This window comes from Rhinatrema bivittatum, chromosome 8, assembly GCF_901001135.1.
Source record: "Rhinatrema bivittatum chromosome 8, aRhiBiv1.1, whole genome shotgun sequence".
In the NCBI taxonomy this organism is placed as follows: domain Eukaryota; kingdom Metazoa; phylum Chordata; class Amphibia; order Gymnophiona; family Rhinatrematidae; genus Rhinatrema; species Rhinatrema bivittatum.
The window spans coordinates 273949362-273969386 of record NC_042622.1 but is presented as its reverse complement, the minus strand read 5'-3'; the positions used below and the strand labels follow the sequence as shown (position 1 = coordinate 273969386).

The 20025-nt window shown below is 47.9% G+C and overlaps 1 protein-coding gene across 3 annotated transcripts in view; it reads left to right on the top strand.

Annotated features, from left to right (window-relative positions):
* ADAMTS10 (ADAM metallopeptidase with thrombospondin type 1 motif 10) overlaps positions 1 to 20025 on the top strand; it is a 256117-nt gene that overhangs the window by 173983 nt on the left and 62109 nt on the right. For all 3 annotated transcript variants that reach the window (XM_029610937.1, XM_029610936.1, XM_029610935.1), the window contains exon 15: positions 3235 to 3337. In XM_029610937.1, the coding sequence (XP_029466797.1) occupies positions 3235 to 3337 (103 nt within the window). The remainder of the gene's footprint in view (positions 1 to 3234; positions 3338 to 20025) is intronic.

Below are 20025 nucleotides of genomic sequence, written 5' to 3'. Positions count from 1 at the left end.
GCATCTGGATCCAATTCAGAAGTTAATTGATCTTAAGTGGAACACCCCAGAGGCAAGTTTTAAAGGGGGGTGCATTTTAGTAGGTTTGTACCAATTGGATCCGAAGGCAAAGGAACAGTTATGATTCCCAAGGGTGGATGCCTTGGTATGCACTGTTGCCAAGCAAACCACCATCCCAGTGGAAGGAAGGGCAGCTCTAAAATATGCTCAGAATAGGAGGATTGAGGCTATCATTAAACAGGCTTTGAGGCCATGGCAATGAATTTGCAATTTGCTTCTTGCTGCTGCCTGGTGGCTCGGACTAGTTTGCATCTCTCTCAAGAGACGCAAGGAGCAGTGTCCAATGGCGGATCCAGGATGGAATCGGGAGCTGCATTCTTAACCAATGCGGGCTATGACTTGCTGCAGACAACCATGAGAAGGATGGCTTCTGTGATAAGGCCTAAGCACCAATTGTGGCTACAAAATTATTTGCCAGACACTATTTCCAAGTCCAGTCTCACAAAGTTACACTTTAAAGGTTCTCTTTTATTTGGAAGTCAGTTGGAGAAGATGGCAAATAGCTGGGGTGAATCCAAGGTTCCTTGTTTGCCAGAGGTCAAGAAGGCAGTGGCGCAATCTTTTGAGTCAAAGGGCTGCTCCAGAGATTCCTGTCGGCTTCATCCTTACAGAGGAGCAACTACTCAAGGGTCTTGCCTCTTTGGAAAATCTTGGTCTTTTCGGCCTAAGAGGCCTCATAAGGATGTGGGTTTCAGGGCCAGAGCATCTCGATCTTCACAATGATGGTGTGGGTGCTGGATCAGGAGATAGGCGGGCATCTATCTCACTTTTATCAAAGGGGGGCCCAGATTACAATAGACCAGTGGGTTCTGAAAGTGGTAAGGGAGGGCTATGCTCTAGAATTTCTCCGAATTCCTCTGAAGTTAGCATGGGGCACATTTAAAACGAATCGGAGAAAGTTCTTTTTTACTCAACGCACAATTAAACTCTGGAATTTGTTGCCGGAGGATGTGGTTAGTGCAGTTATATAGCTGTGTTTAAAAAAGGATTGGATAAGTTCTTGGAGGAGAAGTCCATTACCTGCTATTAAGTTCACTTAGAGAATAGCCACTGCCATTAGCAATGGTTACATGGAATAGACTTAGTTTTGGGTACTTGCCAGGTTCTTATGGCCTGGATTGGCCACTGTTGGAAAAAGGATGCTGGGCTTGATGGACCCTTGGTCTGACCCAGTATGGCATTTTCTTATGTTCTTATGTTCTTATGAATGCATAAGGTCTCTCCATGCAACTCCCTACAGAAGAAAGTGGCAGTGGAGATTATGTTAAGGAGGCTGTTGGATTTGAAGGCTGTAATTCCTGTTCCCAGATTGCAAGAAAATATGGGGCACTATTCCATTTATTTTGTCATTTCCAAGAAGGAGAAAGGGCCTTCCCTTTGGGCTGACTACTGTGCCTAGGATCTTCTACAAGGTCATGGTGGTGGTAGTGGCATCTCTGCGCAAGGAGGGCATTCTGGTCCATCCGTATCTGGATGACTGGTTAATTCGTGCCAAAATTGCAAACTAGTGTCATTTGGCATCTCTCAAGGTGATTTTCTTGCTTCAGGAGCTAGGCTGGGTGATGAACTTGGCCAAGAGCAGTTTATAAGCATCTCAGACACTAGAGTGACTCGGCATGTGATTAGATATGGAGCAGGGCAGAGTGTTTCTACTGAGAGTCGCATTCAGAAGTTAGTTACTCACGTTCAGGCCTTGAGATGGACTGTTCGCTCAATGTTGAGGTCTTACCTACAGGTCCTAGGATCAATAGCAACTACATTGGACATAGTTCCCTGGGCAAGGGTGTACATGCATCCTCTTCAACGTGTGTTGCTCTCCTGGTGGAATCTGCAGTCGCAGGATTACACAGTGAGACTCCACTTGCCATTGGAGATGAGTGTCAAGTTGCAGTGGTGGTAACAAGCGGATCATCTCAGGAAGGGGGTTTCCTTGGAGACACCATACAGGTTAGTGTTCATGACAGATGTGAGCCTTCTGGGTTCAGGACTTACTGTCAAGAGTTGGTGGTGCAAAGTCAGTGGAATGCCGAGGAGTGGCAATGGACCATCAATCAATTGGAAGTGCATGCACTTCCATTGGCATGCTTTCGGTTCGCCTGAGCAGCTGGAAGCTCAAGCGGTAAGGATAATGTCAGACAATGCCATGACACTGGCCTACATCAATCATCAAGGTGGAATCAGAAGCCAAGAGGTGTCTGTGGAGGTAGATGCACTCATTCTGTGGGCAGATCAGCATCTCCAGGACATATCTACCTCCCACATTGCCAGAAAGGACAATGAAAGGGCCGCCTTCCTCAATAGGCAGGTCTTGGACCCAGGAGAGTGGGAGTTGGCAGATGAGGCCTTTCAACTCATAGTGACATGCTGGGGTTGCTGGCACCTGGATTTACTGTCGAGCTCCACCAACACGAAAGTACCACAGATCTTCAGTTGCAGAAGGAATCTGAGAGTGATGGCTTTCGATGCTCTCATTCAGGTTTGGCCATGGAGCAGGATGTGTTATGCCTCCCTGCCATGGCCAATGATAAGAACATAAGAACATGCCATACTGGGTCAGACCAAGGGTCCATCAAGCCCAGCATCCTGTTTCCAACAGTGGCCAATCCAGGCCATAAGAACTTGGCAAGTACCCAAAAACTAAGTCTATTCCATGTTACCATTGCTAGTAATAGCAGTGGCTATTTTCTAAGTCAACTTTTTCTAAGTCCACAACCCAATTTCTATGTCCACAACCCATCTGGGACTGCCTACTTGTTTTTAGTTCATCCTTTATATGTGGATGATGAAGAGTGTTTTTTCTGTTAACTTGTTTGAAGGACTGGTAAGTGACATAACCATCCCATAAGATTAGATGATATTAACTTTTTTGCTGAGCTCGGAGTTTCATAATTAGTTGGAAGCATGAGTGGTTGACTGATATTAGTCATGTTCAAGTATAATGAGTTTGTCCACGGTTTGGCTTTTCTAGAGATACTGGCAGGCTGATGTCTGAGTAGGGCTATATGTCAGTGATGTCAATGAGTCAGCTTTACTCTGTCTCCATCTTCTGGTAGGAGTGCACAAGCCACTGGTGTGGACTGACCTGCCATCCTTAGAGAAAAGGAAATTATCAGGTAAGTAGTAATTTCTCCTTCCTCTGCCTCCTAAACTTCCCTACCCTCTCTGTTTCTCTAGGAGTGCCCACCAGGCTCCCAGGACTTCCGAGAGCTCCAGTGTGCTGAGTTTGACAGCGTTCCCTTCCGAGGAAAATACTACACATGGAAAACATACCGAGGTGGTGAGTAGTGCATGCAGGGCTCATTTTTCTAATGTTTTAGGAGCATAACTTTTGGAACATAAGAACATGCCATACTGGGTCAGACCAAGGGTCCATCAAGTCTATTTCATGTTACTGATGCTAGTAACAGCAGTGGCTATTTTCCAAGTCAATTTAATTAATAGCAGCAGGTCAACTTAATTAATAGCTTATTCTCATAGGGGAGCTGTTCAATCCCCTTTATCATTTTGGTCACTCTTCTCTGTACCTTTTTCAGTTCCGCTATATCAGTTTTGAAATGCAGCGAAGTTAGGCTTCTAAATCGGCCCCTTCGAGAATTGACCAGAGCTCAATACTTAAATTTAGAACCTAAAAAATGAATGGCTCTGGGATGGAAAATAAGAAATGTCAGATGTTTAGCTCTGATTTTCAGCACTCAGCATCTAACTTATAGGTGTATTTACTAAGCCGTGATAAGGCGATATCACGAGTTAAAAAGCATGAAATGCCCATTAAAGGCTATTTGTTACACAGTATTGCCATATCAAGGCACTATCACACAACAGAGCAGAAGATTTCTTCCCCCTATGCAAAAAATTACCTAATTCATGCAAAGCAGCTTATGCATAGGCAATCCTATGATGATAAAATAATGCAGCTGATTCTGAAAAATGTCAGCCCTGTTATTGTAGCGTGTTAGAGGGCAGTGTAGTTATTTTCCCAAGGGAGCATTGGGCTGCTGATGCAGGTCCCTGATGGTCCTGCAGGAAAATTAATGGGCCAAGATGATTGAAACACATTCCGCTCGAGAAGAGGGGGGCAGTGGCTTTACCTTATAGTCATGCATTGAGAACAGCCGTCCTGACCTCACACCACTCCCACCGTGGCCGGGTGGCAGTGTGTTAATTCTTGGCATGGGGAAGAGACTGAAGAAGTCACATTCTGTTGTGGGGTAGAGGGAGGGAGGAGTAGAGATGGAATTTGCATGTTGCTGCGGTGGGCCCCTCCGTCACGTGGGTCGGATATGTCACTGCCACCTCCTGTCCCATGCCGGACCAGTCTCAGATTCCCCACTGCTCCTGGACTCTCTTTCTCCATCTTCTGTCCACTTACCCCATATTTTTCCTTCCCCCTCCCCTCCAGTACAGTGGAAGGTAGGTTGGAAATGTATTTTCCTAGGGAGCAGAGAACCTTACCCTAGCCCTGAGGATATCCATGTGTGAGCAGCTGTTGAGAGCTATGCTGTCTTCCTCAGGTCAATGCAGCCTCAGCATTATTAGGGTTTCAAGTTTTCCGATCTTCAAAGCTTAAGAAACCAGTCTTCAAAGCATTCCTTTCCCCAGAGAGTGGAAAATGAGGACAAACCATGGTCATATATTTGTATTCTGGTTTTTTTTTTCCCCAGGACATTTGGATCTGTGCATTCATTGTTTGCAGACGCAAGCTTTTTCAGAGTGTGGTTTCAATTTGGTGTCAGGAGACTTTGATGAGGGCAATTTTGAAAGCCACTGGCACATATAAATAACAATTTACATGCGTAAATCAGTCTGTCTGAAAACTTACCACCCCCAAGACGGCTAAAGGTACCTGTGGCAACTTTCAAAGGGAACCTATATGCATTCTCCATCTTTGAAAATTGTGCTTTTTACCCACGGACTTTGCACCAGTTTTCATAGGCAAAGTACACATGCACTTTTGCTTTTAAAAACTCACCACATGTATAAAGTTCTCATGAATGTTTGCACCTGCTTTTTTTTTTTTCGTGCAGGTACTTTTTTTTTTTCTTCATGGGAAATAATGTGTTTAAATTTGAAGATGCCATCTATGCATGTTATTTTCCTCCCTTGACCCAAATATGCCCAGGGGAGCATCTCCTCGTAATGTGGCTAAATGTACACGCCTTGTGGTCGTAGTCCTAGAGGTTAGGGTGTGCTGTAATCTCTCACTGCCATTCTGCATGCCGTATCTGTTCTGTGGTGGGGCAGGGTGTATAGTCTGGAAGCTTGCACCTATTTTAACAGAGAGATTCAATGTTAAGCACTGCTAACCTGACATCCCTACTGATTGGTGCATTCACTCGGGGAAACAATATTAAACAATACCTAGAAACTGGGTAAACATGCTGCATGAACAAGATCTCTAGGTTCTCTGAGCATTGTATAAATTGGGCAGGTAGGGCAAGTCATGCCACTACAGCGCCGGGTTGGGGAGGTTGTGGAGATGAGGGAGGGGTCTGGAGAATTCCCTTAGCTGGCAGCCATCGCTGTAATATCAATGGCACAGAGTGAAGCTTCTACCCTGCTTATGATGGCCTCTGGACTCTTATTCTGCTCCATGTCTGGACCCTGAGACTCAATTCAGGGCCACTGTGCTAGGACAGACTGGTCTTGGCGTTGCGTGTGTGTGAGTGTGTGATTGTGTGTGTGTGTGTGTGTATGCTGTGCTGTGTTGTGACTTATAAAGTTTAGAGCAAGCATCCCTCGGGAGGTCCAGGGTAGCGTTGAAAAGTGCAGAGCTCAGCATTCCCAGCTCTTAACGCTCAGCAGAACTCTTCTGGAACGCGTCTGCCGGACTGGCTCGTGTTTTGTACCCCCTTCTCCTCCATTATTAAGTTTTTTTTTTATTCCTGGCAGATTCCAAGAGGGGAACATGCTGGGACTCAAGCTAACAGGCAAAAAGAGAGAGTGCAGCCTGGAAAAGCAATTAACATTGTTCTTTGTCAATTCTGATTAACTTCCGAGATGGGGACGGATGAAAGGATCTGTCTGCTGTGGGCTTGGGGAGCCTGTTGAGTCTGGTATCAATAAAACACTGACAGAAAGCCGTGGAACCCGTTTCAACCATAATAAATGCACCACAGAGTTTAAAGAGAGGGCAGAAGGTCCATCTCATCTGCTCCTCCCAGCCACCCAGCACTTCTTACCATCTTTCACTGGCAATTCTGTGACTTTCAACGGTGGCAGCCCCAAAATGTAAGGCCTTGGCTTTGCTGTAAACTGGTTCCAGTGCCAGTACTGCCACAAGCATCGCTGGGGTGCCAGGGACAGTAAGTGTTGTACTTTCTTTCCTATTGGGGAGCATGGGGCAGGGTCCAGGGGGGGAGACAGCCCAAAACTGTTCCTACGGGTGGGAGGTCGAGGGCAGTCGTACCTAAGTAATATTTCTAGAACAGGGAGAGCGGCGAGGGGCCTGATCTGTGGAGCAGCACATTATTGGAAATTTTGGAGGGGCTTAGGTGATGAGGGGTACATGGCTCATCGGGGCCTTATTTGTGATTTTGAGGAGGAGATCGACCACAGGCCCATTTACGTGTTTTCTTGATTTTTTTTTTTTGGGAGGGGTGTTTGTCAACAGCGCTACTTACAAGGATATCTTTTGAAGATATCCAGATAAGTAGCAAGTTGCCCGGCCATACAAGGCAGGATAACTTTAGGCCTGCTCTGAAGCAGTCCTAAAGTTATCCAACTAACTTACCAGGTTATAATTAAAATTCCCTGTATGTACCCGGATCAGTCCAGACTGCTAGGTTTTGCCTCCCTTCCAGCAGATGGAGACAGAGAAAAACTTTGAGAGCACCCTCTCTTAACCTGGTGAACCACCTGTTGCTCCTCAGTATTTCTCTGTCTCCAGCAGATGGAGGGTGGTGCAAAACCTGCATTCCCTGAACGTACCCGGATCAGTCCAGACTGCTGGGTTATGCCTCCCTTCCAGCAAATGGAGTCAGAGAAAAGCTGAAAGGCACCCCCTCTTAGTCCGGTGTGCCACCTGCGAACCTTCAGTATTTCTCTGACTCCAGCAGATGAAGGTGACAGAACCTGCGGTCCTGATCCTTTAAAAAAAAACCAAAAGAATAAGAAAAAGAGGGGGTCTTTGTACCTTTCGTTGCCTCTGGTTAGATCAACTAGTTATAAAAAAATAAATAAGAGTAAAAGTAGTAAAGGAGTGCAAGTCCTCGCAAGTGGTTACAGAACCCTTGGTAGTAGGCAAGGCTGGGGTTTTTTGCCCCGAGAGCCTATTTGCCCGGAGTCTGTTCTCTCAACCCAGTGAGTCGGGGGATTTACTGGTGGGCTGATCCCTCCCCCTAGCAGCCCAGAGAAGTGGTTATTCCTCTGGTGGGAGCCTCTGTTGCTCAGCTCGGACACAGGGACGTTTCATTCCCCTGGTTGATAAAGAGCAACGCAAAAAAAAAAAACCAAAAAACTACAGGTCTCCCGTGTCTCCGGAGGAGATATTTTTTGTATCCAGCTGCTTACTTCATTGAGGCTCAGTGTTATATGCCGCGTGGATCGTGGTGTTCAGCCTGCAGGGAGTCGGCAGCATGGCTCTCCCGCGATGGCCTCTGCTCCCGATGCATTCCCAGGGAGAGGGCCCGTCGGAGCTGCCTACCGAAGGCAGGGGTGCGTCCTTCTTGCAGTCACAAGGACTCTGCAAACTCACAGACCTCGGCCCGCCTCGTTCCCGATCAGCACAGGAACGGCGGCCATTTTAACTCCTCAAGGCCCCCATGTGGTGCAGAGCTCGGGGGGAGGGGAATTCCCACCACAACTTTCAGGCCTGCTGAAGGTCCAGACATGCCTAGAGTCCAAGTGGTTTGTGCGACTCCGGACGCGGCAGTAGCCCCACTCGCTAACCCCCCAGATCTCGCTTCCCAGGATCCTCTCAATGCGGACACAACTGATGACGTTGACAAATCCACGTCGGTTGAAGGGGATGATCCACAGGTGCTCCGATTGTTTCTCAGGGAAGAGTTGGACCCTTTGATCCCCATGTGCTGTCGGAACTGGATATTCAGGCTCCACAGCCAGTGGCTGAGCCTTCCTCGGGGGATCGTGTTCTGTTGGGTCTTTGGGCTCCCCCTAGAATCTTTCCTTTTCACCCGATGGTCTTGCAGCTTATGACCCAAGAATGAGATGTGCTGGAGGCCAGTCTGCGGGTCAGTAGAGCTATGGAAAAGCTTTATCCGCTTCCGGAGGAGTTATTAGATCTTCTTAAGATTCCTAAGGTGGACGTGGCCATTTCAGCAATCGCCAAGCACACAACTATCCCGGTGACAGGAGCAGCTGCGCTTAAGGATCTCCAGGATAGGAAGCTGGAGGTTCTTCTCAAAAGGATTTTTGAGGTGTTGGTGCTCAGCATCCGAGCGGCTGTCTGCAGTAGTCTCATGTAGAGAGCAACCCTTAGATGGGTGCAACAGTTGCTCACAGCTCAGAAATTCCCCGAGGCGGAGTGTATGGAGGCACAATGGCTTATACCACGGACGCTCTATATGATCTCCTCCATACTTCATCACGCACGATGTCCACGGCGGTGTCGGCCAGGAGGCTTCTTTGGCTCCGCAATTGGTCCGCTGTTGTCTCCTCCAAGTCTCAGTTGGGTTCTTTTCCGTTCAAAGGAAAGCTTTTATTTGGCGATGATCTGGAACAACTTATTAAGTCCTTAGGGAACAATAAGGTGTACAAGCTTCCGGAGGACAAGCCTAGACCGTCTAGGACCTTTTGGTTCATCTCGGGGTCATTTTCGGGGATAGCACCGTTGTCGTCCAGGGAGAGCTCCGGCCTTTGCTCCTCGGCAGCAGTTGACGAGGTCCCAGGCTTGGGCTCATTCCTTTCGCGGTCGATGGCCTGCTCGGGACGGGGTCTCCAAGGATCCTCCGGCAATAAGTCTTACCAATGAAGGTGCGCCGACCCACTTCTCTATTCCGGAGATAGGGGGGTCGTCTCTCTCGGTTTTTCGAGGAATGGGTCAAGATTACTTTGGATCAGTGGATTCTAAGCATCATAGAACACGGCTACGCTTTAGATTTTGCTCGCCCGCTAAGAGACCTTTTTTTGGTATCCCCTTGTGGATCTCGGGCAAAGCAGCTGGTGGTGAACCAAACCCTGTGCCGGTTGAAAGACCTGGGAGCCATTGTTCTGGTTCTGTCGACCAAACGCCAGACCGGCAGATACTCCATATATTTCGTGGTTCCCCTGTCAATCATGCCACGCGTGAGCTCCTGCTGCAGTGATCGGCTCCCCTGCTGAGCTACGCCGAATTGTTGTGGCCGGTGTCTCCCTGGTGGGGAAGGCACTTCCGGCAGCGCCGAGGTGGCAGATAGCAGCACAGTGCCGGGAGGCTGCTCGCTGCTTCAGAGGCCTCAACTGATCCTTTCCCGCTCAGCGCAGGAATGGTGGCCATTTTAGGCACTTTTCGCGCCGCTGAGGGAAGAGCGTTGGGGGGAGGGGATCTCCCGGCTCTCCACCCAGCCGATTCGAGTTCCGTGCGAGCCCGAGGACCTGCAGGGGTCGTGTGTCCCCCCCCCCCCCCCCCGACGGAGATTCTGACACTTTGGAAGGCACTTCAGCAGGGTCTGCATTTTTTTCCCCGCAGTTTCTTACTGATGCATCAGGCTTTCCTGGCTAGCGGGGGTGAAAAAAGGGGGTCTTGGTCTCTGCAAGAGCCCAGGGGCCCACCGACCAAAATGCCCAGAAGGGATGAGACGCCGGTGGCAATGAGGATCCGTACGGTAGAGACCATGGGGACACGGGAGTCCACCTGGGAGACCTCTTCCAACGATTCGGATGAGGGGGAGGGACCGATGGTCCCCATTCCTCCTTCGGACATTCCGAACATCAGTGCCACTTCGGACCAGATTCCTCCGGTGGAGGAGGATGACCCTAAGGTGGTCCATTTATTTCAGAGAGACAAACTGGCACCTTTGATCCCCCACGTCCTTGCAGAGCTGGGCATCACGGACTCTCCCTCTGAGCCAAGTCCAGACACGGTGGATCCTGTCCTCGTGGGCTTGCCCGGTCCTGCTAGAACCTTCCCCCTGCATGCTATGTTAAGACAGATGATACTTCGGGAGTGGGACTCTCCGGATCAGGTCTCAAGGTTAGCAGGGCTATGGACAAGTTGTATCCGTTGCCTAAAGATGTCCTGCAACTGCTGTGGAGTCCTAAGGTGGATGCTTCGGTCTCCGCGGTAACCAAGCGAGCCATTCGCTTGGCTCTGGAGTGTTTTCTCCCCCTTCTGCGCCATCAGGCTGTTCAAGTTCTGTCAGTCAATGCGACGACAGTGGCCTATATCAACCGGCAAGAGGGAACAAGAAGTCGCCCTATAGCTCTTGAAGTGGATCTGTTGATGGCCTGGGCAGAATGCCATCTAGAGATGCGGCATCACACATTGCAGGGATGACGAATATACAGGCGGACTTCCTCAGTCGCCACCAGCTAGACCCAGGAAAATGGGAGCTGTCCGATGAAGCCATGCACCTGATATCTCGCTGGTGGGACAAGCCTCATGTGGATCTCATGGTGACTCGCGCAAATGTCAAGGCATCACGATTCTTCAGTCGCAGAAGAGATCACGGCGCAGAAGGAGTTGATGCTCTGCTGGTTCCCTGGCCTTGCGACGTTCTCCTGTATGTATTTCCTCCATGGCCATTGGTGGGAAAAGTACTCAGGAGGATCGAACTTCACCTGGGCCGAGACGTGCTCATAGCTCCGGAGTGGCCACGCCATCCATGGTTCATGGATCTCGTGAACCTGTGTGTGGAGGGACCCCTACAATTGAGTCATCTGCCGAATCTTCTTTGACAAGGTCCCATATTTTTCGATCTGGCAGCTCGCTTTTGTCTCACAGCCTGGCTTTTGAAAGGTGTAGGTTGCGGGAAAATGGATATCTGGATGATGTGATCTTCACGTTGCTTAGGGCTCGAAAGACTTCTATCTCTCTGGCCTATGTTCATGTTTAAAAGGTTTTTGAGTCCTGGTGTGAGTCTCGAGGGGTGGATCCTCACAAGGCTTCTATTCCCCTGGTCCTTTCTTTTTTGCAAGATGGACTTCAGAAAAGATTGTTTTTTAATTCCCTGAAAGCCCAGATCTCCGCTTTGGGATGCCTGCGGGGCCAAATCCAGGGCTCCTCTCTCGCAGCTCATCCTGATGGTACACGTTTTCTTTGCAGCATGAAGCATCTGCGACTGCTGACTCGGCAGATATGTCCCTCCTGGAACTTGAACTTGGTACTCCGGGCTTTGTGAGAAGCACCTTTCGAACCTATCAAGAGGGCTACCTTGAAGGACCTCATGCTGAAGTTGGTGTTTCTGGTAGCAATCTGTTCAGCCAGAAGGGTGTCGGAGATTCAGGCCCTATCCTGTAGAGAGCCTTTCCTGCGCATCTCAAACTCTGGAGTTTCGCTTCGAGCGGTCCGATCTTTTTTGCCAAAAGTGGTTTCCACTTTTCATCTGAATCAGTCAGTGGAGCTTCCGGCTTTTACGGAGGCAGAGGTGAAAGATCCTCATTCTAGAGAGTTGAAGCATCTGGATGTCAGACGGGCTTTAATACAATATTTGGAGGCTACCAATGGATTCCGCTTATCAGATCATCATTTTGTCTTATGGCATAGTGCTAAGAAGGGGCAAAAGGCATCTAAAGCCACTATTGCTCGTTGGTTAAAGGAAGCCATTGCATCAGCATATATCTGTCATGGTTGCTCAGTTCCAGAAGGGCTGAAAGCTCATTCTACTTGAGCACAGGCGGCATCCAGGGCAGCTACCTGGAAGTCTTTGCACACTTTTGCTCGATACTACCGTTTAGATGTCCAGCAGGTGGAGGCCTGCAATTTTGGAGCCAGTGTCGTTCGAGTGGGACTCTCGCAGTCCCATCCTGTTCAGAAGAAGCTTGGGTACATCCCAGCAGTCTGGACTGATCCAGGTACGTACAGGGAAAGGAAAATTGGTTCTTACCTGCTAATTTTCGTTCCTGTAGTACCACAGATCAGTCCAGACGCCCACCCACTGTAGGGTTGAGGGGTGTAGAAGAAAAGTCCATGCGAACTGTTCTATGTTTTCTAATCTTTCCTGAAGAGTGGTATAGACTTGTCTTATCCGTTTAAGGCCAATGGTTGGTCTATTTTTCAAAGTTCTGTGTTTTCACCCTCTGCTCGTTTGGGGGATAAAGCTTAGGTTACTTCATGAGTGGTTTATTCTACAAAGTGGTTCTGCTTGGGTATGAGTAAATACTGAGGAGCAGCAGGTGGTTCACCAGGTTAAGAAAGGGTACTCTCAAAAGTTTTTCTCTGTCTCCATCTGCTGGAAGGGAGGCAAAACCCAGCAGTCTGGACTGATCCGTGGTAATACAGGAACGAAAATTAGCAGATAAGAACCAATTTTCCTATCAGCTAAATTAACTGAATAACTTAACTCCTCCCTGAAACGCTCCCAGAATGCCATTTTTTTTTTTTACCTGGCTAGATTTTAGCCAGATAAGGGGCTGAGGCCTGGATTTATCAAAATGGGGTAAGTATCGCATGTGATAGCAAAAGGGGCATAGTTTATGCAAATATTCAGTTTATCACAATTTGTACTAATTACCTGTGCGAAAAGCTAAGTTAGTGCAAAGTTTAGGACAGCTCTGAAGCAGGCCGAAAGTTATCCAGCTAACCTAGTTGGAGGGAGGGAGAGAGAGAGAGAGAGACCGAGAGACCAGCCATAGTGTCCTCTCCCTAGATAGGCCCACCCAGTAACTAGAGGTGAGGTTTAGGTATTACTGTAGGAGGTTAGGGGCCACTTTGACATTCAACCTGAGATGTACGAAGAGAACACTGTTCTGTTCGTATGTCTCCAAAATCGGAGCGGCCTTGGAGGGAACTTTTTTCCAGCCCCTTCCCCAATCTAACACCCCCCCCCATCCCTAACTAAATCCCCCCCTACCTTTACTGTAAAAGATACGCCTGCCCGTGCCGGCGGGGTGTGGGCGTGCCATGACCCGGCACAGGCCACTGTGCCGGAGCACTCGACCCCGCCCCTGGACCGTTATTTATTTCGTTAGTTGCAAATCTAACAATATTCAATGTGGAGAGCAACAAACATGCACAAAAAATCCTACATAAAAACACATACAAAAAGATTAGAAAACCTAAAATTACATAGATTTAATTAAAAGCTTGCTTAAAAAGGAATGCTTTAAGCATTTTATGAAAGTGTAGATAATCAGATTCACTGTGGATTACAGCTGGGATAGTTTTCCAAACCTCAGGGCCCCCATAATAGAAAAGACTTTCTTTCTTGTGGATAAAACTATATGGCTTCTCTGAAGGTACAGACAATAACAGCTAACTGGAAGAACGTAACTGACAATTAGCAACATGACCAGTGATTCTTGTCATGCAGGCAAAAAGTTTCATCATAAATGTCCTTATGCAATAAAAATCAATGTTTTAAATTTTATTCTCTGAGTCATGGGTAGCCAGAGAAACTCATGCAAAGGAGGAGTAACACTGTCATTCCGCCGCAGGCCAAAAATCACACGACCGGCTGCATTTTGAATTACTTGTAAAACCTGTATCAAATCCTTAGGTAACCCAGCATTTAAAACGTTTCAATAATCTAAATTATTCATAACAATCTATGGCTGTGAGAAGGGCAGAACACATGCAGCAGGTCTCATAGGGCCTGACCATCAAATGGACATGTCACAAGCAGGATAGTCTGACTGCCGGCACCTTGATCTAAGCAGGAACCCAAATGGGGAGAACGTTACCATCCCGTAAGAAATGAGACAACAGGAAACGAGGCACAAAATTCTTCTCACAATAGCAAAACGTGCAGTGGCCAATGTGTCCGACCTTTCCAAATTATTTATAAATGCTGCCTTATAGAAGCATAAAATAATTGCGCGCATGTTATAAAATCGAGCGTACATTTGTGGACGTAGGGTAGCGTGCACAAATGTAGGCCGCACATGTACATTTTAAAATCTGCCCCATAGTGATTAAGGGTAGTAAGCTCCATATCAGCTAGTTACCCCCATGTTTATTTGTTCTCCAAACCATAAAAGTCGGGGCCCTTGTGGGTTGCTGTCTGAATCCAATTCCCCTTTTCTCACTGCCGTTGAAGCGGAGAGCAATGATGGAGCTGCATTAACAGTGTCAAGGCTTAATTGTTAAGGGTAGCAACTGCCACACCAGCAAGTTACCCCCATGCATTCATTTCTTTTTTTCCAACCTCTGGTCTTTAGGGGATCCACAGTATTTATCCCATGCCCTTTTGAATCCCTTGACTGTTTTCGTCTTCACCACCTCTTCTGAAAGGGCATTCCAGGCTTCCACCACCCTCTCCGTGAAGAAATATTTCCTGACATTAGTTCTGAGACTTCCTCCCTTAATTTCATTTCATGACCCCTAGTTCTATTGATTTCTTTCTAACGGAAAAGGATTGGTGATTGTGCATCATTAAAACCTTTCAGGTATCTGAAGGTCTGTATCCTATCTCCCCTGCACCTCCTCTCCTCCAGGGTGTACATATTCACATCCTTCATCCTCTCCTCATAGGTCTTCCAGTGCTGACCTCTCACCAATCTGGTCGCTCTTCTTTGGACTGCCTATATCCTGTCTTTATCCTTTGAGATATGGGCACCACTACTAAATGCGGTACTCCAGGTGAGTCCTCACCAAGGACCTGTACAAGGGGATCATCACCTCCTTTTTCTTCTGGTTATTCCTCTCTCTATGCAGCCCAGCATTCTTCTGGCTTTAGCTATCACCTTGTCACATTGCTTTGCCATCTTCAGATCATCAGACACTAACACCCCAAGGTCCCTCTGCCAGTCCATGCACATTAATTAGTCTTTCACATAAAGCTCTTTTGGATTGCTGCACCCCAGATGCATGACTCTGCTCTTCTTGGCATTGAATCCCAGCTGCCAAATCTTTGACCACTCCTCAAGTTTTCTTAAATCGCTTTTCATTCACTCAACTCCTTCAGACGTGTTCACTCTGTTGCAGATTTTAGTATCATCCGCAAATAGACAAACTTTACCTTCATTCCTTCCGCCAGGTCGCTCACAAAGACATTGAACAGAATCTGTCCCAAAACCGATTGCCGTGGCACTCCACTTAACACCGTTCTTTCTTCAGAGTAGGTTCAATTTACCATTACATGCTGTCTCCTGTCAGTCAACTAGTTTGCAATCCACACTACTCCCTTGGCACCCACTCCCAAGTTTCTCATTTTGTTCACGAGTCTCCTATTTGGGACCATATCAAAATCCAAGTAAATCACATCCAGCAATCTTCCCTGATCTAATTCTCTACTTACCCAATTCTCTACTTACCCAATAGATTTGTCTGAGAGGGCCTTCCCCTGGTGAATCCACGCTGCCTCGGGTCAAGCAACCAATCAGATTGTAGATAGTTCACTATCCTTTCCTTCAGCAGGGTCTCCATTAATTTTCCCACCACCGAGGTGAGGCTAACCGGCCTATGGTTTCCAGCCTCTTCTCTGCTTCTACTCTTGTGAAGCGGGACCACCACTGCTCTTTTCCAATCTTGTGGCACCACTCCCGTTTCCGGGGATCTATTGAACAGGTCCTTCAGTGGACCTGCCAGCACATCTCTGAGTTCCCTCAGTATCCTGGGATGCACCTCATCAGGCCCATGGCCTTGTCCACTTTCAGTTTCCCCAGCTCTTCCCATACATTCTCTTCTGTAAACTGAATTTTGTCTACTCCACCCCGATCCACACAGTCTTGTTAATTAGCGACGGTCCTTCTCCAGGGTCTTCTTTAGTGAACACTGAACTGACGTATTTGTTTAATATTTTGGCCATTTCTTCGTCTCCTTCCACACATTGATCTTTGTCGCCTTTCAGTTTCACTATACCACTTCAGACCTTTCTCCTTTCTCTGATATATCTGAAAAATGTTTTGTCTCCTTGCTTTACCTCTTTGGCAATCCTTTCTTCCGCCTGGTTTCCTGATTTCTTTCTTCACTTTGGGCTGTGGCAAGATGGGCACCACGACGGCTCTGCCAGCCGCCTCTTAATGTAGGTTTGTGGCAGGATGGGCACCGCCACTGCTCTACCAGCCGCCTCTTTAATATGGGCTGTGGCGGGATGGACACCATCACAGCCCTGCCAGCCTCTTCTACACTTCGGGCCATAGTGGGATGGGCACCGCCACAGTCCAACCAGTCTTGATGCACTGGGAGGGAGACGAGCTGTGCGGGTCCACAGGAAAAGCTGTGCACATGTGCGACTTAGAGCTGCACGCATGCACGAGCACAGAACCTTTCTCGCTCACACATTCAGCTTAGAAGGAACATTAGTGGTAGGCAGCATGGCTTATTGCTCTGGGAGGAGAGCCAGAGAAGACACCGCGATAGCTTCCCAAGTTGGTGGTGCACGGCACATCCCATTTTAAAGTCGGTGACGTTTGGACGCTACACCACTGCTATAAATAATAGGCTAAAATTTCAGTTCAAATGCTGAAACTAAAAGACCACGCTCTCAGCATGCGCCCGACATGCAGTTAATTAACTTTCAGTCTAATCACTCTCTGGATCATATTCTAGAATTTTGGGCCCATAATAGGAGAAAACTCGTCTGTGTCCTTCCTAATCACAACTTTAAAAAAAAAATTTAACAGAAGTTCTTTATTGACTGAAAATACTTTTTGTCATACAGTGGCATCTGGAGTCTATGCATTAGCACCCAAACTGACTTTCTGTTTTGCCGTTTTGAAAATCTTCCATTGCCCTGATTAGGTCCATATTAGAACATGAAGAGAGGGGCATTTTGGGGGCTTGGATCCTTCCAGAAAGATAAAGCAGTTGCAGATGGAAGGTAATTTGGCGGGTGATGTTCCTGCTTATAGAGTCCTGGAACAAATAGACAAGAAATCACCAGATCATGATCTGCCCCAACCAAATGGGCTACAGTAATGATTGTCAGATGCAGTGCACAGGGGGTACATACACACGCACCGTTCCCTTCTCTTATCCTCACCTCGCCTGCTCTCATTCTGTCAGCGGGCTCTGAGGTTCTCATGCTTACGTCTTTGATGTCAATAATCACTTACAGGCTTTGGTTCCATGCCAGCCAAAAGCAAATTTGGACTCTGCCAAGGACTGATTAAATAAGACAAGGAAAGGTGAATCTAGCTTCTTTTCTTATTAATTCCCATCCCAATATGTTCTAATTTTAAAGGTCCTGCCTTCTCAAGCAGAGATGAAATCGTAAAAAAATAATAATATGCAAAACCTTATTTCTGAGTTCACGGTTCAGTAAGTGCTATATGACCAACATGTTGAGCACCAGATAATCTGCATTTGATGTTGAGACAGTGCTAATGCACTGCTCTTTGAGTGCATCCCTAATGTATAAATTAGACATGGCAAATGCATATGCTCTGAATTAAAGAATTTGGGTGAAATGTACCAAGCCAGAGCTTCCCCTACCTATCCTGAGAACGTCACAGCTAGTCAGCTTACCCAGATATCCACAGTGGTGGATGCATGGAACAGCCTCCCAGTAGTGATGATGGAGACAAGGCAGTATTTGAATTCTAGAAAGTTTAAGACTAGCACAGGGGATCTCTCAGGGAGTGACAGGAATTATAGAGCTGAACAATTGGTGGAGATGGGCAGACAAAGGCTGTACAGTCTTTTTCTGCCATCAGATTTCTATGAACATGGGTGAGATAAATTTGCATATGCTGAATTTCTAATGCATGAAGATTTATCTCATGCATATTCATTGTGCCTGCCTATGGGGTCCCCAGGACAGGTTTGAGAAACCCTGTATGAGGGTTTTCTCTAGCCAATGGGAAAAAGGCTTAATACATCTGGCTCTGTCTGGCTTTTTTTGCTATTTACTCACTAGTATGACAGTAAAGTTATATTTTCATTTTGAGATTAGTAACAGAACTTAACATTAAACCCCTGTTCTGATAATTTTTTTATTGCATTTCTCCAATTTATAGAACTTTTTTGGCAAACAAGCCTCTCATATCTTTATTGGCATCTCTTCCTGGAATCCATGTTGGCTCAATATTTGTTTTGTTACCAATAATCTGATCCAGTCCTGTTTGGGGTTTTTTTTTTTTGTTTTTTTAATCCCACCCACCACTCCTAATACTGCATGCATGGACTTGTGTTGATTTCCATAAAGAAACCAGGACTATATCTCCTTGTATGCAGTGGGAATAAAACCAAGATTGGCTCTTCCTGTCAGTTAAAAAAAAACAAAACCAGAAACCAGCAGGCAACTTTATTCCATGCATGCAGAATGCCTCCCATATGGAAGAAGGGAGCAATTTTCAGCACTTGCAAAGAATACGAGCACTTTTTCAATCCATTGACCTTGTGGCTAATTTTAAAACAGATACAAAGCAGATTAGTTTCCCTTTACTAATCTCCTAAAAGGTACATGAGTATAAACTGCTCCGGTACTTTGCACCTGCTATTTCCATGGGCAGCAGAACGAAGTCAAAACAGCGTGCATGCACTTTGTAGTCCTGGGGGAATTGTGCGCTACTATGGAGAAAATGGCATAGAAGATGAAGGCCCCAGTGTGCCGCAGACGGAGTGCGTGTCGTTCACGGCGAAGATGAAGGCCCCGGCGCCATGTGTGGCAAAGATGAAGGCCCCAGCGCGCCACAAATGGAGCGTGTGTGTTCCAGTGATGAAGATGAAGGCCCCGGCGTGCCACAAATGGAGCGGGCGCGTTCCCAGTGATGAAGATGAAGGCCCCGGTATGCCACAAATGGAGCAGGCGCGTTCCCAGTGATGACGATGAAGGCCCCGGCATGCCACAAATGGAGCGGGCACGTTCCCAGTGAAGATGAAGGCCCCGGCATGCCACAAATGGAGCGTGCGCGTTCCCAGTGATGAAGATGAAGGCCCCGGCGCGCCACAAATGGAGCGGGCGCGTTCCCAGTGATGAAGATGAAGGCCCCGGCGTGCCACAAATGGAGCGGGCGCGTTCCCAGTGATGAAGATGAAGGCCCCGGCGCGCCACAAATGGAGCGGGCGCGTTCCCAGTGATGAAGATGAAGGCCCCGGCGCACCACAAATGGAGCGGGCGCGTTCCCAGTGATGAAGATGAAGGCCCCGGCGCGCCACAAATGGAGCGTGCGCGTTCCCAGTGATGAAGATGAAGGCCCCGGCATGCCACAAATGGCGTGTGCGCGTTCCCAGTGATGAAGATGAAGGCCCCGGCGCGCCACAAATGGAGCGTGCGCGTTCCCAGTGATGAAGATGAAGGCCCCGGCGTGCCACAAATGGAGCGGGTGCATTCCCAGTGAAGATGAAGGCCCCGGCGCGCCACAAATGGAGCGGGCGTGTTCCCAGTGAAGATGAAGGCCCCGGCGCGCCACAAATGGAGCGTGCGTGTTCCCAGTGAAGATGAAGGCCCCCCGCGGGATGCGCTCTGCTCGTGGCATAGATGAAGGCCCTGGTGAGAGTGAATGTGTGTAGAGAGGTGTGTGTGGGAGAGGGGGTATGTGGGAGAGGAGAATGAGAGAGCAGAGAGGGGGGAGGGGTGTGAGAGGGGTGAGGGTATGGGGGAGAGGAGAGTGAGAGGGGGAAGGGGAGAGGTTGTGAGAGAGAGAGCAGGGGGGTGAACAGGATGGTGTGAGAGAGCGGGGGGATGATTGAGTGTAGGTTTCAGAGAGAGGGAGCCTATATGAGGAGATTGTGAAGTGTGTATGTGTGTGAGAGATTGGGAGCTGGTGTGTATGAAAAAGGGATCGTGTGTATGTGAGGGTGCTAGTCTGTGTGAAGGGATCGTGTATGTGTGAGAGAGAGCCTGTGTGAAGGGATCGTGTATGTGAGGGTGCTAGCCTGTGTGAAGGGATCGTGTATGTGTGAGAGAGAGCCTGTGTGAAGGGATCGTGTATGTGAAGGTGCTAGCCTGTGTGAAAGGATCGTGTATGTGAAGGTGCTAGCCTGTG